This window comes from Merops nubicus, unplaced genomic scaffold (genome assembly GCF_000691845.1).
Source record: "Merops nubicus isolate BGI_N331 unplaced genomic scaffold, ASM69184v1 scaffold29934, whole genome shotgun sequence".
NCBI lineage: Eukaryota > Metazoa > Chordata > Aves > Coraciiformes > Meropidae > Merops > Merops nubicus.
In genome coordinates this window covers 6,622-32,304 of record NW_008602732.1, presented here as the reverse complement: position 1 = coordinate 32,304, position 25,683 = coordinate 6,622, and the positions used below count along the sequence as shown (strand labels likewise).

At 39.9% G+C, this 25,683-nt stretch overlaps 1 protein-coding gene across 1 annotated transcript; it reads left to right on the top strand.

The window, feature by feature from the left end:
• LOC103771171 (coiled-coil domain-containing protein 18-like) lies at positions 1–25,545 on the top strand (the record flags this gene model as incomplete). The annotated part of the gene is made up of 18 exons (XM_008938461.1): positions 1–86; positions 2,124–2,235; positions 3,854–3,989; positions 4,848–5,076; positions 5,871–5,993; positions 7,301–7,410; positions 9,457–9,538; positions 10,802–10,938; positions 11,075–11,185; positions 13,804–13,875; positions 15,840–15,975; positions 16,447–16,578; positions 20,653–20,791; positions 21,084–21,163; positions 23,273–23,425; positions 24,542–24,644; positions 24,756–24,799; positions 25,369–25,545. Coding segments are annotated over 18 exons (2,162 nt in total), but the record flags the coding sequence as incomplete, so codon positions are not given.
• Between the last annotated feature and the right edge of the window lie 138 nt (positions 25,546–25,683).

Genomic DNA, 25,683 nt, shown 5'->3' with positions numbered 1-25,683 from the left:
AAAAACACTTGAAAAATGAAGACTCCACATTCATTAGGGAAATTGTGCAGTGTCTTGAAGATATTATTGCTGCTATTAAGAAATTGGTAAGAAAAATCTTGGTTTTGGTTTCAATATATGGGTGAGAGTTACTTGGTAACCATGAAATCAATCTTTTAGGGTTGTACTATTAGAAGTAGGCTGTAGCAGAACAAGCCAACCTGACCAGTATGGATTACACAACTGATCCAAGCCTTAGCTCACCTGCTGGTGTTTTAATAGGGGAACAGCAGACCTCATTCACAGGGGCTAGTGAAATCTGAGGCATGCCCAGACTCCTGTCAAAGTAAAAAGAGGAAGAGTCTGATGCTCAGCAGAGTAATTTGGGACTCAGGGTTGAATTTCTATTCCCATATCTATTGTGCCTTCATAGTTTTTGTGCAAGAATTGTACCTGGGGACTCTTCTTAGTTGTGCCCAATGATCAGACAAGGGGCAATGGACACAAACTAGAACACAGGGAGTTCTACCCAGACAGGAGGAAAAGCTTCCTTCCTCTGATGGTGACAGAGTCCTGGAACAGGCTGCCCGGGGAGGTGGAGTCACCTTCTCGGGAGAGATTCCAAACTCACCTGGGTGTGATCCTGGGCGCCCTGCTCTGGGTGACCCTGCTTTAGCAGAGGGGTTGGATGAGATGATCCCCTGAGGTCCCTTCCAACCCCAACCATTCCGTGGTTTTGTGATTCTGTGAAACGTAAGCTCTGAACCTACAGCAACAGTAGCAGCACCTCAAAAATCACTTAAAGGCAAAGGTCTACTTGTGTAGGGCCTTTTACATCATTAGGACTTTAACATTGTTGGTGCAAGGGAGGAAGATAACACTTCCCACTCCAGGCTGCTGTGAGGATACAGCCGCTGACGTTACTGCATTCTGCAGAGCTTTTTAGGTAGGTGGTTTGCCCTGTGACTAGGTGCAAAGGGATTTTTTTTTTAACAATTTGTCTTTCCTTGAAACAATTGCATGCTGTATGATTATAAGGGACCTTACAGCCCCTATGAGCTGAGGATGGCTGTTGATAAGTAGCTAACTTTTGCTGTAAGACCTCTGAAGCCATTAACACCAGAATGGATTCAAAGAGAAGGTGTTTCAAAAGTATCTCCATAATGTATTTGTCTAGGTAGGTGTAAATCTTGTAAAACTTTCTCCTTCAGTAGGCCTTTATATCATCTGTTTCACACTAGCTCTGCATTAGTCTATCAGATGAGTGTTTTATGTAACATGCTGAATTCATAAAGCTGTTTTCTTTCTCACTGCTTCAGCTAATTGAGGGTGTAACTCATGTGAAATTAAAACCTTTTATACATTTATTTTACACCTCTAAATATTTTATCTTCCCAAGGAAATGAGAGTAATTTATATGTGTGCATAGAGACTTTGCTCTGCAGATAGTAAAACACTACAGTGTCTTTTTTTTTCCCCTGTAGTGTCTCAGCTGGTGGTTGTAACTGCCAGCAAAACTGAAGGAGAGAGATAGAATTGGTTTTATGCAGAAGTTGTGATGCCAAACTCAACATCCATTTAAGAACCAATTTCTTCTCCCATTAACCCACCTACAATTCTCAGTCACATAAATCTGGGGATTCAGTTGTTCAAGGGATCCTCCCACAACCAGTTTAGTCTGTTTTCATACATTAACTATGAACCAGATGACTTTTTCTGTGTCTTAAGGCTAGCTGAGTCCTCCTTCTTCAGCAGAGCTTCAGGCCACAGGGAAATGAGGCTCTTCTGTTGCTTAAGTAACACCTTTCATGCACTATGGCAGAAGGTGACAGCTGAGACTTTCCTGGCCAGCACAGCTTTTGCAGCAGAGATGTAAGCAACAGCTTCCTAGAGACTGTTAACAGTCAGAAGCCAACAGTTCCTGGAGCCATATAGATTTGTTCCGCTACCTGTAAAACAAGTTACTTCTTATTTTGAAAGTGAAAGAAAGAAGTGAGAGTGAAAGAAAGAAGTGAGATTGAAAGAAAGAAGGAAAAATGAGCAACTATGAGCTTGTTGCTTGTTGAATGGTTTTGGAAGGAAGGAAGAAGGGCCTTTTCAGTTGTTACATACTTGGTTCTCCCTTGTGGATTTTTAATTTTCAGGAAGAAATTCGAAGGCACACCCTTGAAAGCTTAGAAGAGGAGACTATAAAAGCCAGCAATCTTCGCTTCAGAATTCAGAAATTTCCAGGAGAGATTGCTGCAGAGATGACAGGTAGTACTGACTTAACCAGCTCTGAAAAAAAAAACAAACAAAAACAGACAACCAAACAAGAGAATTGAATTTTCTATACATTTGCAATTTGAAGTATTCTATAAAATAAATCTTACTGCCAAAGGTAAATCACTTTCAGTAATAACTCATTAATGACAGATGGATGTTTGCTGATGAATGATACTGTGAGGGATTATTCTGTCACATAAGAGTGTAAATGAGAGATTATCTTCACTGAAGACCATGCACAAGCACTAGAGGAATGACTGTTAAATCTCCAGCACTCAGTTCTGATCCCGGGTATGCCACAGCCTTTCTCTGGAGCTTGAGGTAGAGACTTGAGTGTTTTGTGTGCAAGGTCCCTTTTGGTGAAGCAGGGAGAGTGATGTGACATTACTTTTGGGTGGGGTTCATCTGACCAAGTTTATCAGCTCTTTCTTTTAGACACTGAAGAGAAAGAGGCACTTCTAGGCATGGTTCATCTCACCCTAGAATAGATGTTTAAAGCAAGTCAGAAGAATCTAGAGCTGGAAGTACTCTTTCTCTCCACTGGCTATAATGTAGGTAGAAACGAGCCCTATTTCGCTTTTTTTCTTGGGTATGGCTTGACTTTTAAGATGACCAAGTCATATTCTGCTGCCATCCTTCTGTTTCCACTCCAGTCACAAAGTGGTCAGCAAGCTGATCGAGATGAATGTTAAGATTTCTTCTTTTTGGGAGAAGCAAAGGAGCTCGAGTTCTTTATCTGGCTAACCATGAGGCTGCAGAATTATTAGTGGTGGCACAGGAGGAGGGATGACAATGTGCCAGGGTGGTCAGGGAGAGCAGGACTGCTCCTTTTGGAGTACTAGAGTTAGATCAGCTTCAGGTTCATCATGAAACAGCAACCAGAGCATTTCCTTTTATTTATTTTTTTCCCCCTAGATACATTCTGTATTTGTTGATTACTTTCTTACAGGCGGTTTTGTCCCTCAGCTTCTCTCTGCCCATGGCATGTGGTTTCTGTGCAGTTCATTGGTTGTTTACACTAGCTGCTCCCATTCTGCACTGCCAAAGTGTCTTTGCATGGGTGGATGTACACTAATGTGACTATTATCTCAGAGGCTGAAAAAAATGCTGTAGTCCAACGCCCCTGCACAGAGGAGCTTTATCCCCAGTGCCTCTTCATGCAGGCTCTTGGTTTTGCACAGCGGTGGTTCTGCTGGGATAAATGCTGCTGAATTCCAAGCCAGGTGATCCTGTGCCTTGTCCCTGGCTGCCAGAGCTGGTTGTGCAATTTTTTTTGGGGGGGAAAGGAGTAACTTTTACCAGTTCACTATATGTCTAGTGAATTTCTTAGGCATAAAGTGTGAAAAAGAGCAATTGTTCTGTGAGAACACAGCAGGCTTCTTCTTGCTGATAAATGCAGCTGACTCAGGGAAAATGTGGTTAGAGTAAGCTACTGAAATAAAATATGTGATTTCAGGGACGTTTGTGTCTTAGAATCACACCTATCCCTTACTGGGTGACAACACCAACAGCAGTGAATTAAAGATATGGATCAATCCCTTAATGCATTATCTCATATGTACCTTTTTATAGCTAAGAAGCTTCTGCATATTTTGTATTGATATTTTAGCTCTTGTTACTGCTGCACGTGAATCTAATGCTGCTGAGATCCATCAGCTGCAGTCTGCATTGAAAAGCATTGCTGATGAAATTGGACTACTGGAGGCAAAGCAAACCCTTTGTGAAAGACAGAATGCTGCACTGTGGTATGTATTCATCTGCACAAGGGAAACCATACAGGAGAGACGACTGAGGAGAACAGAAATGTTATCAAAACATGATGAGCAGTGCTCAGCCCTCACCCCTGCAGCTAGCTACAAATGTTCCTAGGCAACTCTTTGCTGCAGCAGCAAGTCTGATTTTTAAGATGTGTCTTGAACAGCAGAGTTGGCCTGCTTCTGCCTGTCCTCTGATGTGCATGCTTAGGGAAAACTGTCTGCAGCTTTGCTTCTCACACTGGCAGGGAAATCCTTCTCTTTCAGTTGTTAATGTTAAGGAACTACTTCAGGCAAAAGTCATAATTTTCAGTTAAAAAAAAAAAAAAAGAGAGCTGTGGAAGGAATTGAGAATCAATAACTGTGCTAGAGATCCATCTTCCTCTTTAAGAATTCTCCCAGGAGGATACAGAGACTTGGGAGATGCTTGTTTTCTCCCTGCCAGATTTAATGTTACTGCCACCTTCTGCCATGCTGCTAGAGCTGTTCAAAAATAAATCACAATGCATTTTCTTAGGGGAAGCCTGCTCTCTTCATTCTTTCAGTGCTTGCAAGCAGCCTTTCCATTTTTAATGAAACTTGTGGAAAATAATCACATCAGCAGAAGTAAAACTTTGAAAAAGTTATAATACAAATAACTGAAAGCTGCTCTATTGGAATGCAAGGCCTTAGATGGTCTTCGTCATGTACCACTGCAGGTCTTAGCCTGGACTATGTGTAGTGCTATAGTAGACTGAGTTGCTAACATACAGATAAGGGAATATTCATTTCAAAGAACATCTGAACTGAGTCTTTGATCTGTGTGAATGGTAGGAAATACCACTTTCCACTTTATTTTTTCTTTTCCAGTGAGGAACGAGAATACTTGCAGACACAGTATAAAAAAAGAGAAGATTTGCTGAACGAAAGGATGACAACCAAAGTTAACACATATGTTCTCTTAAATGAAACTTGTGATAAAATAAGAGATGCAGAAGGAGAAATAATCAGGGCAAAGGCAGCATTAGCAGAATTGAAAGAAAAAAGAGCTGAAAAACTGAGTAAACTTGAGAAAGAGAAAGAAGAATGTGATAAAAAGGTAAAGGTTTTGAAACGTACTTCACAGTTTTACAGACAGCTATATAGTGCCAAAACCAAAATTACCTTGGAAATTGTTCCAGATGTTGTATTTTCCTTTCTCATTTGGAGCTAACATATGTCTCCACAGCAGCACAAACAGAAAAGTGACTCTTCTGACACTGAGTGCACACATGCTGTGTTCTGTACTCACGTGCTTACGTGGGGGGGGTGTATACAGATACACACACACAAGCATGCACACATCAAAATTGGATGGTATATGGCATTTATTTTCCAACAGCACATATCAGAGTGTCTTGTCTGTATTGATGCTTCTTACTGACTGTGGGACAAATAATCATGCACTGGGAATTCGACCCCTCCAAGCAAACTGGTTAAATTAAAGGTACCTATAGTTTTCAGCAAGCTCCAAGAGAGCTGGCTTTTATATTCTGCCTCTCTCCAGCTGTGTATATTTGATATCCTTTCTGAATAATAACATAAAATCAGTTGATCAGATTAAAAAAAAAACTTTGTAGTAGAAAATACAGTATAATCAGGTTCCTACACTGGAATAAAATCACATGAAGTTTTAACAGATCAGGTCCTCATTTGCATGTTATATTAATTATTATTTCTTTTTCTTACAGAATTTTTGTCAATTGGTATGTAGCTGGGGCTTTTGCAGAAAATTATTTTCTTCCAGTGTAAATTTTGTGCTCATTTAGTTTTGGAAGGCTTCTGTTGGCTTTGTATCAATTTTTAAATAACTCACAGTACATTGTTCAATTACTTGTATTATTTTTAATGTAGAAGAGAGAAATGAAAAATCTGCTTGATAGTCAGGAGGCAAAAACTTCCCAGAAAAAGCATGAATTTGAAAACTTGAATGTAAAGTTTTTGGACCTGCAGCATTTGATAAATCTGACTTCAACAGTAAGTGATATACAAAATTGTTCTGGTTCATTAGCACAAAGATGAAAACTCCATTTCATAACTGATCAAAGGAAAAGGATTTATACAGAAATGTAGTTGCTGCCTCTTCAGAAGAAAAATAAGCTTGCATGATGTCTAATTGACTGGTGTTATTAACTGTTAGTTACTCAATTATAAAGTCAAATATAAAGTAGATTGTGATCTATTTATCATAACATTGTTAAAGGGAAGATTAATAAAAGCCAGTGAGAAGATGACTTGGATCCCAGTCCTGCACAAGTCTCTGGTGGAGATGGTTAGTGGACTAGCTGAGAAAGAGAAACGATAACCAACAGATACTCAGTAGATGCAAATTAGGTCATGATATAAGGGGAAGACATAGGAAGAAATTTAGAAAAGCAGACTCTGTTCAGATATTATGGAAGAGTTTGTACTGGAAAAGTGTTGTAGAAACTAAAATAGGCAAGAAGACCATATTATGCTCAGCTTCCTGAGAATGTACTCAGCTGTGTAAGTAACTCCACACTGGTGGACATCACAATTTTAAGGAGGCTCAGGATTTGGAAAGTCAAAACTAATAGGGTTAGAAGACAACCAGGCTTTCTCTGTGTGCCATCTGTTTAGTACTGGCTTCCAGTTCAACCCTGCTTACTCTGGAACTATTTTCCCTTTTTGCAGGCATAACTTACCAGAGGAAGGTAAAGGAAGGTCAATGTCTTTATCTTGCCTTTTATGATTTCTTGCAGTGTTAAACTATTTGCATTCAGTTTAACATCTGCTGAGTAACCTCAGCACTACTGAAAGCAACTCTACTGCAGAACAAAAACTTGGATTCTGAGTTGAGCCAAAATCAGATGTAAAACATCATTTTTTGCCCCAGTCTTGACAGCTTCTGTTGGAAGCACTGCTGCCTTCTCAGTAAAAGTCCTTTCTGTCTGAACGAATTAATAAAAATTCCAGAGTTGTATCTGAGTTAACTCTGCAGTGAGATTCCCTTAAATGACAGACTTCATAGGTTAATTTTTTCAAGTTTCTTTTCATTACTAACCTACACTGATTTTTTTTTCCCCAACTTTCAGTGACTAAATACAATAAATGCAACCTTAACCACTGTTACCTCAATATCCTTTCTTTGCAGGCTGTAGTAATTTTCACTGTGAAATCTCAGAGTGGCTAGAAAATAGTAGAGTCTCATGCAGATGTTCTGAAATATTAAAAAAAAAAAAGAGACCAGTGTCAGTAAAGGGATTAATTATCTGCTGGTTTGGAAATTTCATGTTTTGACATAGTCTGTTATATTTTTATAGGCTATATTTAATGAGGAAGTTCTCACAGAAAAAATGAAGGAAAAAAGCAAGCAACTGGAAAAAAAAGTTGAATTAAAAAAGACAGACATGCAGACATCCTCCAAAAAGAAGTAAGAATTATTAGACCACGTAATGTGATCTTTTTGCTAAACCCCACATCAGTGTTTTCTGAGGGAATTTTTCCTCAATATTTAAGGAGAAACAGCAAAATTCTATGAAGTATGTGAATTATGTAATGAGAATCTTGTTATTGATTTCAGTGGGCATACAGTAAATACTTGGAGGAGAGCTGGAGTTAATCTAAATTTTCTGTCAGGGAACAAATATTCACAATCCAAGCCCTTTGGACTAGAGTTATGCTGTTACTCTGACAATATACATGGTAGGAAAGTCAGTCACTGCTTCCTGCATCATTGCCCTGTCAACTGGAACACTCACATTTCCTATGGCACATGGATTTCTTCTGTATGCTACCTGAGATGCAGAGCATCACAAACGATGTGAACACACAAAATAATGCAAATATTGTTCTCTGCACTTGTCTGTGTTCCACCCATGGAGCTCAACGTGGAGAACCTCAGTGTAGCATTGTTCAGGCTAGTTCCATAGCTTCTTCTCTGCTGAGTCTGCTATGAGCCCTCTGAAGGGTTATACAGCCAAAGTGATGGAGGAAAAAAATTAAGACTCTTCCTGGTGATTCAAATTTCTTGTTTGAACCCATTTCCTTCTGCAAACTGAGCTATGAATCCCTTCAAAGAAAACAACATGAGTTCTTGGAAACTTGCATAAAGTTATTGCTCTGAACTCCACTATTGTTCTTCATGGCAGAGCTAATTCATTAATGTCTTCATGAAATGGATGTTACCATTAATTAACAATGTAATTACTGTAAAAAATGAGCTGCAGCCAGCATCCGGCCAAGGCCTTTGATCCTGTAGGCAGTTATAAATTGCTTATCTTTACCTTCCTGAATATTAATTTCAGCAGAGGTATTTGTGCTAGGGAAGTTGACCATAGTCATGTTTTGAGGGTCCAAACAGTTATGATCTGATGATGGCCACAGAGCTGTGGGCTATGGTGAGTTTCATAGCCTGGGTGTACAGCAGCATTATCTTTTTGTTCTTTTTGTGTGTTGTTGTTTTTTTTTTTTTTTTTTTTTTTCAAATAGCTGCTCAGTTATGAATGTCTCTGTTTCAGAGTGTTTGGCCTTTTTAACTTACTCTACCACTTGATGTAACAGATGAGTTAGTTAGCTGTGTTAAGGAAGGGATCTGGTCGGTGTGTTTTTTTCCTTCATGGTGTTTGGTACATGCTCTCAAAACCTGCTCAGTATGGATTCGTGGTTCTGTATTTGTTTGTCATAAGATTCCTAGATTGCTGGATCTATTCCTCTTTTTTATATCCTCTTCTCCTGTGTATCAGATTTCTTTCTTCAAACAGTTCTTTATATAGGCTCATGCTTCTTGCATGACTCCTGTTGTGTACAAAAGATATAAAAAGGGAGTATCCCTTGTCTGGGATACCAGCCTAGCCTGCCACGAGACAGGAAAACAGGCCAATTTAGTGCACCTTGGGAGAAAGTTTAAGATGTTTGAGACCATGAGATGCTTGTGCTGCTTCTGGGGGTGGAGGTCTGCTGAGCTGGTCTGCCAAACAGCTGAAGGAGGGAGTCTTGTGAAGATAAGATGGTCCTATTTTGGCTAAACCAACCAAACCAAACAACTCTTACCTCTTGAAGGCTATAGTGTCTGAGTGAAGAGCTTTGCCTAATTAACAGCAAAATTTATTATTAAAGTTTACACCTCTACATGTGATAATGAGCATAATGGACTACATGCTAAACATACACAAATATGTTATTCAACCCTTCACCCAGATCATGCCAAACATCATCTAGAATAGAACTCTAACATATGTATAGAATCATAGAATCATAGAATCATAGGGGTTGGAAGGGACCTCGAAAGATCATCTAGTCCAACCCCCCTGCCAGAGCAGAATCACCTAGAGCATATCACACAGGACACAGCTCTGTAGACAGAGCTTATGTTCACATGAGGGGCCTGAGAATAAGAATGCATGAATTTTTATTAGTTCTTTTAAATATTGTTTTTTAATTCCCTCCTAAATACATCTACATTGGCTTTATTTAGTAGGATTCAGCCTGAATCTGAGTTACTGCTTTTAGAATCAAAAATCACCCAAGAAGAGGAGGATTTCGATTCAGAAATAGAAAAGGTAAGAGATATTTTTATTTTGGCTCAGAGATTTTACTAGGCCTGGTCTTGTTGAAATGCTCAATGAGAACAGGCCTGCCCAAAGTGTGACAAGTGAGGTGTTTTAGGTGCTTTGCCTGTGTCTCTGTGCTTGATGTGTGGGAGCAGGGGAAAGGGCCACAAACATTTGCAAGACGTGTGGCTTCAACCTTCTACTCTACTTGGGCTTTGGAGGTCATGCTGGAGGTAGGGGCAAGATCTGCTCTTCATGAGGCCATGGGAGGATGCTGAAAGACTTAAGGGCACTGAGAGGTGGGGTAAGCTTGAGGGTGTGGTTTTGTGTGCTGGCATGCAAATGAATGGAGGGTTATGAGATGCTGAATTGAAAGGAACTACATATTCAGTTAGAGAATGGGGCAGACAGATATATGTAGGAGGATGGTGGGAAGATTTGTTAACAAGGATGAAGTTGGGCTCCTGGTCTGGAAAGCTGAGTGTGCAGTTTTCATAGCTACTCTTTACATTCTTATTAACTTCTACTGTATCTGAGGAAAATCCAACTAGTGGTGGCACTCCACCTGCCGAACCTGTGAAGAACCACCATCAAGTTGAGATTATTGTTATTATGCAGTCTACACACATCCAGCAGAGAGTTATGTTCATAACCTCTCCTCCAGAGGTGCATGCATGAAGTAAGATGTTGGTTCATTAAGAACTCTGCCACACTGATGTTAGGCAGCAATTGGTGGGAGCCACATACTCCCTTTCCCATGGCCACCCCCCTTCCTCTTCTGCTGCATTCCTACCATGAAAAGCCAAGACCTCAATCATCATCTTCCTATTTCCTTTTTCTCTTCCATCTTCTTGCTTCTGTCTCCTTCAGCTGGGACCCATGACTCCTTCTTCCCTCCATCCTGATATTCCATGTCTATAATTCCAGGGTTTCTTCATCATCAAGCCTTCTCCATTTCCACTTTTTTAGTCTCTATAGTCCATGTGGTAGAAGTCACTGTGTCCAGCTGGAGCCAGCTACGTGTGTCTGGCAGCAGCACGCAGCTTGCAGGTTGTTTCAGAGTGGTTGCTTTGAAAGAGGCCATGGAAATGAAGATCCAGAAACATGATCTTGCTGTGGTATTCCTATGTATTAATTACAAACAGGCTGTGAATCTTGATTCACTGTAAAAGTCTCTAAGATTTTTTTATTAAAGTCAATATAGAATATTAATATAAGGTAAAACAGAGACAGAAATAATAGTAGGCTAATGTCTGTGGTTCTTATTTCCAGACTAATGAAGATCTAAGCAATGCTAAATGCCTCAATAAAAAACTTGAATTAAAAAATAAAGCCATGAACCAAAAGTATGAACAAGCACTGGAAGAAGAACAACACTGGGCTGCAAAAAGGGTTAAGATGGAGGCGAAGTAGGTTTTACCTGTCAGCTTTTGAACTTCTGATTTTATGACTTTTTGAGTTTGTGATTTTATGACTAAGGCTTTTCTCGATACATAGTGAGATCATGTTTGTGACAATCTAACATTTCTTTTTTTCTTCTGGTAGATTGAAGAATTTATCTGCTTTGTTGCATGAAAAGCTGGAATTTCTGGCAAACCTTAAGATGGAAAAGAAAAACTTAGAGAAAGAAATCAGCAATCTTGAAGACAGCCTACAGTATGTAATTTTTCAATGTTGACAATAGTAAATGGTCTCAGTGCTATTTACTCAGGAGTTCATCTGATTTAAGAGATTCTGAAATGTAGCATTCAATAGGGAAGTTGAATGGCTTTATAAATAAACTAGTAGGCTGGTATGAAACTTCATGCAACAGAGGTTAGCTGCCAGTTACTCTAATTTCATCTGCAGTTTCTTATCACCAGGCAATGAACATACAAATAATGAAGGATATTGAGGCAGTGCAGAACACAGAACTTCACAAACAGCTGTGGCTGTGAACTCTGTACCGTGGTACCAGGTCTTGGACCAAGCCACTATCCCTCTGTGGTGGCATCTGGGAAAATCTGCTTTTACCCAGGTAGATCTAAGTAAGCACAGGTTTGTCCTGTGTACAGAAGTGCTCTGAAAAAGAAAAAGTCTTTGGCTTGTGTAGTCTAATCAGAGCAGTCATCCTGTGTCCTCTGCAGTGGGCATGGCTGGGAGGAGCGTGGCCGAAGCACTGCAGCTCTCTGTGAGCCTGGTGCTGGTGGAAGATTTGGGATTTTGCTGCCCTAGGTGAGGGCAGGCACCTGTGTGCTGTTCTACTTTGGACCCAGCCCACCTATTTTCTGGAGAATCAGGAGATCAAGGCCTTCCATTGTACAGCAACAATCAAATTCTGTCCCATAAGAAGGGTAACCTTGACAAAAGGGAGATCTTTTGTCTCTGCTGGAGTGTCACCCTCTGCAAGAGGAAGTCAAAAGGTTCAGCTAATTAATTTTACATTCCCCCAGACCTAGCAGAGCCAAATACTTGCACACACTCCATGTTCTGAGTGACACCAGTTGTGCTGGTTCTGTGCAACATTTCTGTGGTGTGGCACTGAAGGGGCTGTGCTCCTAGGGACTTCTTGATACCTAAATCCTCCTGAGGAATGTTTTTTTAATATGGAGTTGTCCTACTTATGGATATAATTGCAACTAAAAAGTAAGAAAATAATTCCTCACCTCCCTTTTCATGCTGAATAAGAAAACGTGCAATATATTTATTCTGCTTTGTAGGAATGGAAGTATATTTCTATTTTGATAGAATCAGTGTCTGCATTTTTCCTGACAAAGGAGATATTGTTGCCATGTAAATGTAGGATGCAAAAAATAAGACGAAGACTGATAAAAAGGAGGTAACCATGCCTGCTAAATGAGGAGAATTTGTGCAATGGAATCTACAGTATAAAACTAAGTTAACAGGATAATGAGGTGAAATAATCATCACAGAGTATCTTGATGCTAATTGGATATCTACACTTATGATAGTAAAGGAAAGGGGTGTAAGAGCTTTCTCACAGAGTCACTCAGCTCTTCATTACAGACTTAAACTAGACTACATACATGGAACTGTACACTGCAGCTCTGACATTTTAGGAAAAATGATAGAAAAATCCCCTTCTGCCAGTTCCTGTCTCTGTACTTTCCTGGAGTTTTATTCTATGTTTGTACATAATTATCTTGTTCTGTGAATTTTCACTGACTTCACAACATGCCTCTATAGAAAACCCCAAATAATTTCATTTCACTGTACATCACACAGACCTCACAGTCACTTTAACGGGGCCACCAAACTGGAAATCAAAATCTTATTAATATTTATTTTCTCTGAAAGTAACATGCAATGTATTCAGAACCTCACTATTTACCTTACAAAATTGACTGATTTTTTTTTATTTTTTTTTTTTTTTAGTGAACAATTTCAAATTAAATCTCTTAGGTTTCATTCAAAGAGAACAATCTTCAACTGATTAAACTCACTGAACTAGGAATCCTGCTGACTTGGCAATAGTTTTAGAAAGTATGAACTAGAAATAGTATGAATTTCCAGGGGTATCTAGGAATGTGTCCCAAATCATTCTACTGCTATTAAAATGTCTTGCAGCACTGGCTTGATAAATTTTGCTTTGCATTTAGAGCAATAAAACCTTTGGAAGGAAGCCCCACATTACTTCTTTGTAAATCCTCATGGGGATTGGAGTAGGAGCTTCCCACCACCTTTGTATCTTGAAGGAGTGAGAATCACTGGTTTCACACTACCAAGCTTTTTATTGCATTGAACTCCTGTAGAATTGGTTGAATACATATATAGGTAATTTATTTTAATATTTACCACCCATAATACAATAGAAAATACATACTAAGAAATTAAAATTATTTGATCTGTCCATTTGGCAAGAAGTTCTTCTTCTGAAAATACTCTTTTGTGTGCTTGCTGGTAATATGCTAGAGTAATTGCTCATGTCTGAAACCTTTGTTCCTGTGGTTTGCATTTATTTATTGTTTCTGGCTTGAAAAAAATTACTCCTGTGTTTGCCTTCATTCCAGACGAAAGCCTCTTAAATTTAAACTGTTTCCAACACAAGAAGCAATGTGTGAACACAGAGCTATGGTTGAACACTGTATTATGTGTAGGTTTTTGAGATGTGACTCATAGGTACTATATTGTCTTCCTCCAGCTAGTGTAAGTATTCTGCATGTTGGTTGGTGGGAAGAAAATTTTGAAAACTTCTACCAAAATTTTGACAAAAAGTAAGCACACTCCAAATCTTCAGCATTATTTCTGAAAGTTTATCTTTTTGTCCCCTCAAGAAATATGAAGGACAGCTGGGCAGAAGAGCTGGTGTCTCTTATGCAAGATTTGAAGACAGAAAGTAAGACGAGGTAGGATAAACTAGAAAGTGTGCATTGTATCTTTAAAACAAAGCATCAAATTCATGAATTTCTGCATCTTGTTGCTGCAGTCAGAGATATGAACCAAAGCCTTAATGATATAAATATTCACTGATATAATGGCAAATAAAAGGGCATCTCCACAAGTATATCCATGGTTTCACTGGAATATCATTGATATACTGCCAAGTGGTGAGAACTACTGAACTCACTGTTTAAGTGGCTTTAAAATCATTATGGCAGTAAATGTTCTACTTTCTAAGCAATTTGGGACTTTCCCAGGGTATGGACACCTATGTAAACTGTAAATCTGGGGTATGTCTGTGTTATTTATTTTAATTAATTTCAATTAGTGTTCTTTGGTAGCTGATCCTGCACCTTTGAGGTCAATGAAAGCTTTGTTATTGGATTCAATGAGAAAAAAGAGTCTCAGTTCCCTATGGTATCAAACACCCACAGCTCCAACTAGTATGGGAGCTTTCTGTGCTGAGCACCTTTCAAAATCAGGTCCTCAGGCTGGTGGAATCTGGTTTTCCAGACTTCATATAGAAAAATCTTTTAACAAAGACAGTAAGAATGAGATGCCCTTGCATTTTCAGGTATTTCATGTTTTTAACTTGGATTTAGGTATTTTTCATTAGTTGAGCAGTGCCTTCTACTGAACCTGCCTTCTTAGGAAAGTTTCAGAGAATTGTAAGGAGCATGTTACACAAAGGTCACAAAAAGACTAAAGGTAATTTTGTCTATATTCAGAACATCTTCCCCGAAGTAGTTTGCATCACTCTTCGTATAGTCACATGTCTACCGACAGTGGTGCGAGGTACCACTGACACCCGTGAGGAAAAAGCCTTGAGTTGAATAAAACTAAGTGAATGATTGGAGTTAAAGTAAGAGTGATATAAAGTTTTCTTGCTAGTTTTGAATTTATCAGCAATGGACAGAGTTTAACTGAAGCTCTTGGGCATCTGTTCATCCTTTTGTCTAAGCTCAGTTTTGTGTGTCTGGTTCCTGAGGTGCTATCATTCCATACCGACACGGAGACACCTTCTTGTCAGAGCATTAAGACCTAAGTGCTCAATAGGTTCTGTCGTTCTCTTCTTTCACAAGTATCTTCTTGTAACTTAGTTCCCCAATAGAACTTTTACCTCCTCTTTATTATTGGTAAAAAAAAATAGCAGATTCATGAAAGTGCCATTGATAGGATACCATCCAAAGTAAACCCATTGTCTGCTCAGCTACTTCAGAGCTCTGCAGCTCTGACTTCCCATTTGATGATTCTGCCATGTAAGGTGCAAAGAGGTCTGGAGATTTCTGGGTCACCTAGTCCAGTCTGGTTCTCCTCTGAATATGAAATCATAATTTTGTCTTCAGAAAATAATCATGCTCAATTCAAAAAGCCAAAACAATATTGTTCTCTCCCCTTACTCTCATTAAGATATCATATCTAAAATCTTATTCTTTTGATAATGAAGAACAGGCATTTTCTGACTTCCAGTCTGCATTTTCACATAGACAGCTAGTGAATTTTCTGTTTCGTATCTCTGTTGTCTTTTATCCTTTTCATAGTTTACAAAACCTTGAGGTTTATGAACAAAAATCTTGTCACTTCCAACCTCCCAATTTACTAAGCTAAATCAACCAAATTATTTGTTCCAGACTTATAATAACTGATTTTAGGCACATAACAGTGGCACTCAAGTGAGACTAGTCACATTAAGACGACTCCTCCAGCCTCTACACAAAGAGCGAGACACTTTAAAAGGTTTTAAGTCTTTTCATGCATCTCTCCTAGATTTTTTCAGGATCCCAGACTTCATTTTTAACCACTTTGTAGTTCTGAAGTTACAGGATGTAGTTTTGAGTCTTCTGGGCTTCCAGTGCCTCTGATAACGTTGTCTCCCTTCTCTGTTTTTCTCCCAATTTCAATTTATTTCTGCGTATTTTTCTGTCACTAGAGTAGTGCTTCAGTGGAAGCTACTGTACTTAGCAATGCAGAGAAAACTCTTTTTCTCAGAGGAGGAGAAGATAAACAGAAAAGTTAATGAGAGAATAGATGCTCACCAAAAAAGGCATTCTGAACTACTTGTGGAGGTACGTTAAACCACAGGTACTATAAGCCATTACACCCACTGTTACAATACACATTCATGCTGTACATACTCAGAGTAAACTGTTACCTGAGTAAGTAACCTCCAAGGGCCAGCTCTTTGTAAATTATTAAATGTGGTATCAGGTCTAAAGATCTGCAGTATCTAAATATCTCTCCTCTTGGAGGCATTCAAAAACCATTTCGACACAGACTTGGGCAGCTTCCTCTGAGTGGCCCTTCTTGAGCAAGGTAGTTGGACAAGATAACCTCCAGAGGTCTCTTCCAACCTCAGCTATTCTTTGATTCTGTGATCTGACCTTAACTCCTATTCATAATTTTAAAAACAATTATTTATCTTAGCAGATGTTGTGTATTAAATGCAGATTGCTCTCCTTTTGCTTATTTTTGAGTGGTCCAAGTAGACATTACATATTTCAGAAATCACTGACCTTCATTTTGCTTTCCATTATGAGATTGAAGACCTTGAGAAAGAGCTTTTGCAGTCTGAAAAGCAAATCAAAGCCCTGAGTGAAGAAGCAAGTAAGAGGGAAAATGATTACAGGACTTATAATGAGGGGTTTACTAACAAAATAAAATGTCTGGAGGTAAGTTTTATTGTCCTTTTTACTAACCTTGGGAAGATTTCTGATGGATGTTTGATGATGTTTGTTGCACCTCATTGCAGCTATGCTCATTGGAGCCATGTTTAAATGTGACGAATCTGTCAGTAATTGTTTCAAGAAAATTCTCTACTTTTCACATTGGTGTTTTTGGGATTTTTATGGTCAAAAGCACTTACTTATGTGTAGATACATATGTATATTCATGAAGTAGATGACCTTTAAAGGTGCCCTCCAACCCAAAACATTCTGTGATTCTATGATTCTCTTCCTAAAGTAGTTGAGCTATGCAGAGTATACAAAAGAGATGCTGAATATACCTCAACACTCTGTCTTTTCTTTGATATGATTCATTCTTAAAGAGTTTTTCCCTCATCTAATATAGTGCTGATGAAACTGTTACCAGAGGGTTGCTCTTTCCTTTGTGGCCTGGACAAAACCAGGTTGCAAAAGTAATTGTAACTGTTTATTTTCATGCCGTGACACACTCTAACATTTTCTCCTATTTTAACTTTTTCTGCTTTGCTTTCATTTCCTACCATTCTGATGAAACAATTGAAGTTGGGTTTTTTTTTATCCTGTTTTGCTTTTGGAGCTTTCAGCATTTTCTTGCACTTGCTCTCCACTATTTTCATCTGCAAAATGATTCTGTCTGAATGCTGTCTCACAGAGGTGGTCTGTGTAAGAGGAATAAATTCCTTTGTAAGTGTCCTGTCACATCAGATTCATTCTGCTCTGTCTGGAGCATCAGTGGTGATGCATGATATCAAAGTAGTTCATAGAAATGAGATTCAGATCACCTTCATTTCTCTGCCTTCTTCACAGATCTGTTTCTGCCACAGGAGCCATTTGGGCTGTTCTCCTCCATATTTTCTTTTTTTTTTCATTCTTTTTACCCATCCTTTTGCTACAGTCCTCAAAAAGAAAAACAAAACTCACCAAGAAATACAGCTCATGAGTATATCCAAATATCTATACTTCAAGGTTTTCTGATATTTCTAGTGTTTGATCATGGCAGTGGATATGACTTACCTGACTTCAGAGTCTCAGAGGGAACAACAACGTGTAGTGCAGCACTTGACATTAATGTCCTGTAAAGAAGCAAGTTCAGTGTCTTGGTGTTACTTCACATCCTGGGCCTTGTTTCATTTCTTTCTAGGGCTTTATTTCCTGAGTATCATCTAGTATCTCTCAATATTGTTCTTCAAGTCTCCAATCCATAGTGTTTTTTCCTATTATCCCTTTCTATATTTTTACCTATTGCAGCAGAAGAGAGACATTTTTCCATTGAAAACTCATTTAGCTCATGACTTGTGTTCCTTTGACACTAACCAAGATGAGATTACACTGTGCTGAGAGATGCACACACATTGAATGAGACTTTTTTTTTTTTTCTTGCTTTAAAACCAAAGGTCAGGCATAAAGATTAAAATGTACAGATTTGTAACATATTTAGGTGATGATCTGCTTAATCTTTAATAGCTAATAGTTCTTCTTCCCCACGTTGATGTAAGAGTGTTCAGAAATTCCCAGGCTGGTAAGTCTGTGCAGCCCTGTTATCAGAGGAGGCACAGCTCAGATCCAGGACCATGGTAGCTACATTTGTATTAAACAAACACTAGTATGAATGAAAAAATATGCTTTTGACTGGGCATGGAGCCTGAGACAGGTCAAGGCACAGAATGAATGACCTGATGATAGGAGAGGATGTGCAAGCCCTCCGTATTTATGTTCAGACAAAGAAATATTTGTTTTACTTCACTGGTGGGTCTGCAGAATCAAATGCCCAGTATAGTAATGTGGAAAAAAGTAACATCTCGGGCAAAGATAGGGAAGAAACTAGTTAGTAAGCATACCTAGAGAATTCAGATGCCTTCAGAGCATCACTTACTAGATTCAGATATGAAATTCACCTTCAGGTAGCTAAGTGGCTGAAGATGTTTCAGAGATATTCATGATTATATTTAAATGCACTTCAAGAATAGGTGAGTGAAGCTCAAATCAAGTTCAGTTCCCAAAATAGCCATACTGGGTAAGACCTAGAGTTGGTCCTAGCAGGATCCTGTCTTCTGCAGTGATCAATAGAGGAGTAATGTAATAACTGTCAAATATAGAATGAACTTTCTTATGTATAATTTCTGTGACAAATGAAGTGTCACGAACTTTTTTTGATGGAGATGGTATCAGTTTTTAATAGCTTCTGATGGGATTTCATCTGTGCTGGATCTTCTGTGCAATATTCTCCTATCACTGATTGATTCTTTTAGCTCACATACACATTTATCCTCCTTCATCTGTAACATATAATTTAATTCATACGGACAAGAACTTCCTTTTGTTTTAAACTTTCTGTCTCCGAAGTTTATTGACATCTTGCACTTCTTGTGTTATGAGAAACAGTAACTAACTGTTGTGTTCTCATCTCCAGCAAAGGTGTGTGATTTTACACACCTTTATTGTCTGCCTCTTCAGATGTCTCTTTTCCAGGCTGAAGTAACCCATCTGGGGTACAAAAACAGTTGGCAAATCAACCTGGATTACCCATGCTTTAGTGATGAAACAGAATAATGGTCCCTGTTAGTTTGTGGCAGGTCTGCTCTCAGACTGGAATTAATCTGTAATTTCCTTAGTGACTCAAGGGACAGGATAGAGTGAATGCTTATCGTGGCTGCAGATGACAAACACAGTAAGAGTGTGAGCACACTCTGCAGGGTGGAACTAGAATTCAAAATTATTTTAGCAAGTTGGAGAAGTAATTCTGGGGAAAAAAGCCTGTAATAAGAATAAATCCATATTTTGGCATTTAAGTAGAAACAGTTGCCTGTACAAATCCATCACAAGGAACTTGTTTAGACAGTGATAAATAGGACTAAGGCTGACAAGTTGAGCATAAGTCAACAAAGATCTGTAGCAATTAAAAAGCCACTGTCAAACCAGTCTGTTTAAAGAGGCAGATAGCCTGGCAAAGGCTCTACCTACTTTCAGTAGGGCACACCTGAAGTAGTCTCTGGTATCGATCACCTCATTTAAGGAGTTCATTCTGAGATCCAAGAAGAGCTAAGTAAAAATGATCAGAGAAAGAAAAAGATGTTTAGCTTTTTTAATTTAAAATAGATAAACCTAACAGAAGACATGGTAGTAAGTACAAAATTGGTGGTAAGGTGATAAGCTTGTCTCCTTGTCCACTTGTTGAGATAAATAACAGGAAACAGAATAGTTTTAACTTAAGAAAAAGCCCCTAAGGAAGCATTGGCGGCATGTCCTGGTTTCAGCTGGGATAGTTAATTGACTTGCCAGCAGGATTTAGTGTAAGGATAATGTTGATAACACAGTGACGTTTTAGTTGTTGCTAGGTAGTGTTTATCCTAAGTCAAGGATTTTTCATTTTCCCAAGCTCTGCCAGCAAGCAGATGCACAAGAAGCTGGGAGGGAGTGTGGCCAGGACAGCTGACCCAAACTAGCCACAGGGATATTCCATACCATAGAATGTCACACCCAGTATATAAACTGGGAGACTTGGCTTGGGGGGAGCAGATCAGTGCTTGGGCATCAGCCAGTGTGTGGTGAGCAACTGGTCTGTTCTTGGGGTTTATTCCTCCTTCTTTTTGTTATATTCTTTTTCATTACTATCATTATTATTAATTTCAGTTATTCAACTCTTCTCATCTCAGCCCATGAGTTTTATTTTTTTCCGATTCTCCTGCCCATCCCACTGGGAGCAGGGAGGAGGGAGTGAGCAGCTGCCTTGTGCTTAGCTGCTGCCTGGGGTTAAACTGCAGCACAGCACAAAGTAAAACCCTGGAATCGGTTGTCTGAGACGTGGTATCTCTACCACTAGGGTTTTAAGGACAAATCAAACATCTGTCACGGGTACTTTGGCCTAATTGATTCTGCTGTACAGCAAAAAGATGGATTAATATGACCTTTAGAGATCACTTCCAGTATTCTTTTATCTGTTTTTTGTTGTTGTTGTTCTCCCCCCCCCCAAGATAAGTTGAACTATTAATGTGTTAAATGCTGTTTAGATAGATTATTGATTAATATTTAGTTTCATTTAAGAATGACATCGAAACTGCAACTGTAAATCTGCTTGAAAAAGAACAAGAATTAAACACAAGCAGGCTAACCTTGGAAGAAGCCCAGAGAGAAACAGAACAGAAGTATACAAAATACGAAGAACTGAATAAATCGTTTTTAAGTAAGTATTGAGTAGCTCTGCATAGTGGGGCTTTCTCTTGCTGTTTCCAGAAGCAGCATGCCATAGCCCTTTGTCTGCTCTTGGCTCAGGAGGTCTATGAAACAAGAAAAAGCTGAGCTCCTTTCAACAAGTGAAATCGATAGATTGGCCATAACTTAAACATGAGGCATTTTTTTTAAATGCAAGACTAGTTAAACAGATCACTTACTGACAGGACCTAGTTCTATTTCTAGCAGCTTAAATTTAATGTTCAGTCATTGCACTGTCTGAAAACTCTTCCTTGCTTTTGTAGAAAAGAAAGATGAGGAGGTCCTAGTCAAAAGAGCCGTTCAGCAGTCCATCAAAACTACTGGGAAGCTCCGGGAGGACACGGTAATAACGTACAGGACCTGTACTACTTCTGCAAAGTTTCCACCACCACCTTTATTTCCTCACAGTAAAGACCAGGCACCCATGGAGGCTGGAACTGGGGGAGACAGGCTGGGGACAGACCTTCCTCTCTGTTGCTGTGCTCCCATCTGGGGGATGCCTCAGACCTCAGCCTGTAGTCCAGCATTTATACCGAGCTGCCCTTGCACTTGTTTTTCCATTCCTTAGGCATGTGAGCAAATCAAAAAGAAGCTGGTGAACTAAGGGCATTTGTGAACCTGCTTCTATTCAGGCGTTACTACTATTAGGGCAGGAATTTCTGCTACCTCAGTAACTCGTATTTTAAATGTCTTTCTCTAGCCTTGGCTTTTCACCTGTCTTTCTCATTTCTAACTTCAGGCATTCACTCAGCACCAGTGTGGAGAGAGAAATTTCATAGCTCTGGGGGAGCTGCAACAGCTCAACATGTCTGAGACCTGGGGCATCTACTGCTCCCAGCCTGAGTTTACACAGTGACTGTCTCCACCCTCAGCCCTGCCCCAGCTGACGCGTCCGCGCGTGGTAGCCACAGTGCACGTCACACCTGCTGTGCCTGCACTGGCCAGTCCTATGGTGCATATACAAACAGTCCCAGTGCGTACTGGGGCCATCTGCTTAGGGGTGCTGGGCGTCAGGCAGCCTGGCCAGAGCTTGCTTCAGCTGGGCTGTACATCCCAGGCAAACAACCAGATTGCTTTTGCTTCCTGACTTTCTGAGAAAACAAATACTTTTTTTTAGGTAGAAAAGGAATACAGTCACACCTTCTGGTCTTAACAGGGAGACTTAAGGTGTCTTTAGTTACTGAGAAGCATAAGCTCAAAAAATGACATAAGAGCCTTTTATGAGGCTGATTGGATTGCAGGATTCGTGCCCCAGTAGTCTGGTAATGGGCAAATCACAGAAGTCACATCATCACAGAAATTGTCTGTCCAGAAAAGGGAGACCTGATTCACCAATCACAGAACAGGAATAGCTCAACAAACCAGTTGTGCACACCTGAGTCTCCAGTGACAGAAGAGTGATGCTCACGCCATTGGGTGACCCTGCAACAGGAAGGTGACTTCATGTCAGAGCTGGTTCCTTCCTTGTGAACCATAAGCAATTGCTTCCCCACTGTGTATCTTCTTCCTCATTGTAAGAATCACAGATTCATGGGATGGTTTGGGTTGGAAGAGACCTTCAAGATCACCTAGTTCCAACTCCTCTGCCATGGGCAGGGACATCTTCTACTAGACCAGGTTGCTCAAAGCCCCATCCAACCTGGCCTTGAACACACCCAGGGATGGAGCATCGACAACTTCCCTGGCAACCTGTTCCAGTGTCCCACCACTCTCACAGTGAAGAACTTCTCCCTTACATCTAGCCTAAATCTACCCTCTTCCAGTTTATGTAACATAATTATACCAGCAGTAGTGTGGTCAGCAGCGCTAGGGCAGGGATTGTCCCCCTGAACCCTACATTGGTGAGGCAGCAGCTTGAATACTGGGTTCAGTTTTGAGCTTCTCACTACAAGAAGGACATTGAGGTGCTAGAATCTGTCCAAAGAAGGGCAGTGAAGCTGATGAGGGGTCTAGAGAACAAGATTTATGAAGGGCAGCTGAGGGAGCTGGTGCTGTTTAGCCTGGAGAAATGGAGGCTGAGGGGAGACCTTCTTGCTCTTGACAGCTCCCTGAAAGGAGCCTGTAGGGAGGTGGAAGTCAGTCTCTTCTCCCAAGTAACAAGCGATAGGACAAGAGGAAATGGCCTCAAGTTGCATCAGGGGAGGTTTAGGTTTGATATTAGGAAAAACTTCTTCACTGAAAGGGATGTTAAGCCCTGGCCCAGGCTGCCCAGGGCAGTGGTGGAGTCCCCATCCCTGGTGGGATTTAAAAGACGTGTAGCTGTGGTGCTAAGGGACATGGTTTAGTGGTGACCTGGCAGTGCTGGGTTAACGGTTGGACTTGATGATCTTAAAGATTTTTTCCAACCTAAGCAATTCTATGATTGTATAACAAAAAAACTCTTTTCACTTTACTTAATTACAAAAAATCGTGGGTAAGTGTCAGTTGTCAGTGAAGAGTTTACTATTAACAGCTGGAGCTGAGGAACAAATTGTGGATCAAGCGTGGTGCTGCAGCTGAACAGCTGAAAAACCATACAGAGAGTATGAAACTGCTGGAACGAGACATCTATGAGATCAACAGGAAACTCGACATTGTGAACACCCACAACTGCAGACTCAGATTAGTGAGTACATGGAAGCTTGACAGTGTTCCTTTGCAGTATGGAATCATCAGCATCTCTGACAATTTTTCATTTCACAGAGAAGTAGCTGTGGAAGATGATGAAACATAAACAGCACAGGGCAGACCTAGCCTTTTAAACGAATGTGTGAGGCTGTGTTTAATTGGGAAGGAAACAAGTGGAATATCCAAGGGCAAGGCATCTCCCTGAGACATAATCCGTATTGTACGTCCACTGCCTTCAGCCAGGGACTGTGGGAAAAGCCCTTCCTGCCACAGGAGGGGGGCCAAGCTGGGTGTGAGGTGTAGGTTAGGCCTGTGCACGTCAGAATGTATGCTTTGGAAAATGCTCTGTATACCTTTCAAGCCCCAGGCTATCAGAGTAACTCCTTCCTTGTAAAACACATGAAATAAAAGTGGTCTCCTTGCCAGCTGTTACCAGGCTGCCATCCAGCCCTGAACCCACATCTTCACAGTCCTGTGGATTGCATCTCTGAGATGATCTGAGCCCTGTTTGCTCTGATGCTGCAAGGGCAGCTGCCTGCATCTATGTGTGCTAGTGCTGCACAGACAAGGGACCAGCTACTCCCCAGCCCCACCCGATTCATCCCCCTCCTTATGTTCAATTTACTCACAGGAGCTGAGAACCTCCGATTTTTCTGGTGCCTCTGTTGCACCAGGGAATGCAGTTTATTGTGCAAGACCTGGGCCACCTAACACATTTCAGGCAGACCTGAGACAGGACAAGCAGGGTGCTGGTAGAGCTGATCCAACGTAAATGAGTCCATCCTATTTTGTGGGGGCAAGTGAGGAGGAGTGTCCCTGTTCACACACGACCCGTGCTCCTCTGGCTGTCCTCAGCATCCTCAGCCATTTGACCTGATGCCACAGACATAGCTGGCTCAGCTTGGTTTTGGCAGCTGTTAAAATTTGTTCAAAAAGATGAAATGGATGCTGCTGTTGAAAGAAAGCGTGTCCACAAGAACACATCAACCTTTACACTTCCTTAAGCTGAAACTCAGCTTATCCTTCCTGACCTCTCTAGCAACACTGAAACCATTTGGAAATTAATTAGAAAACTGTGGCAAGTAATCAGTTGTAATTATTTTTTTTTTCACAGTGCAATGCACAGGTAAAAGAAGATATTTTTGCTATGAATTCTGAAGCAGAAAACCACAAGTCAGCAACAGTCAAAATCCTGCATGACCTGGCACTGCTTCATGGTAACATTAATAATTATTTCAAACCAGAAAAAAAAGAGTGACATTTTAAAAAGAATTTATGTCTCTTATGTGCAGCTATCTACCACATTTATCTGTTGTACTCTGTTGTAGATCATATTCTGGAGGGATGGTCAGAGGACAGCTTTATTCAAAAGGTGAATTTCAATTTTCTATTGCACTGCTTTGCATGAATGTATTTCCAGTTACCATGTGAAAAATAAAATTTAGTATTGCAAATAAAGCAATTTTTGAAGTCAAGCAGGGACAAAGTATTAAACCTACGTTTTCTACCATTGTATTAAAGTCTTGGCCATAAAAATTATTTTTCCCAATATTGTTCCTTTTGCTGGTCTTAGATTGAGTCCCTAAACCTGCACAGTCTCCCTGTGTCTAATAACATTATTGCTGTTCTACATTCAGCTCATCAGCCTTGTAATATTTTTCTATTTGGGGGTAGCCTTCAATTTTGAACAGAGATTGAACCAAGCTATCATGTAAGGAAGTTTTTCACCAGTTATTCCATTACAAAGGCAAATGTTGCTTTTTTTATGCAAGGATTGGGTGGCTAAAGAAAACTTGCAGCAGGGCTACAGAGATGGTGACCAGTCAAGCTATGGGAAAACAAGATAAACAAAAGTTTCTTAACATTTTGTGAGGGTTTGTGTTTTGTTGTTTTTTTTTTTTTCATTTAACAAAAACTAAATCCTGCTCTGTGTCATTACAGGAATTTCTGGAATATCAGCAGGAGATACTGAATGCAGTGACAGCTCTTAAAAAAAAAATTCAACAACGAGAGGAAAAGATTGGTGACATTAACAGCAGGCTACAAAATAAGCTGGAAGAGCTGACTTCTTTGATGGACAAAAAATCTAAAATGGATGATCACTGTAACAGACACTGAACTTTTTCTTTTCCACCTTCTTTTTTCCTTTTTTTTTTTATTTTTTCTTTTAAATCCCAAAATATGTTAACTCTTAGCAGTTTGTGATAAAACACAAGTACTAACGCCACGTTCTATCTCATCACTCTGCTGAAGATG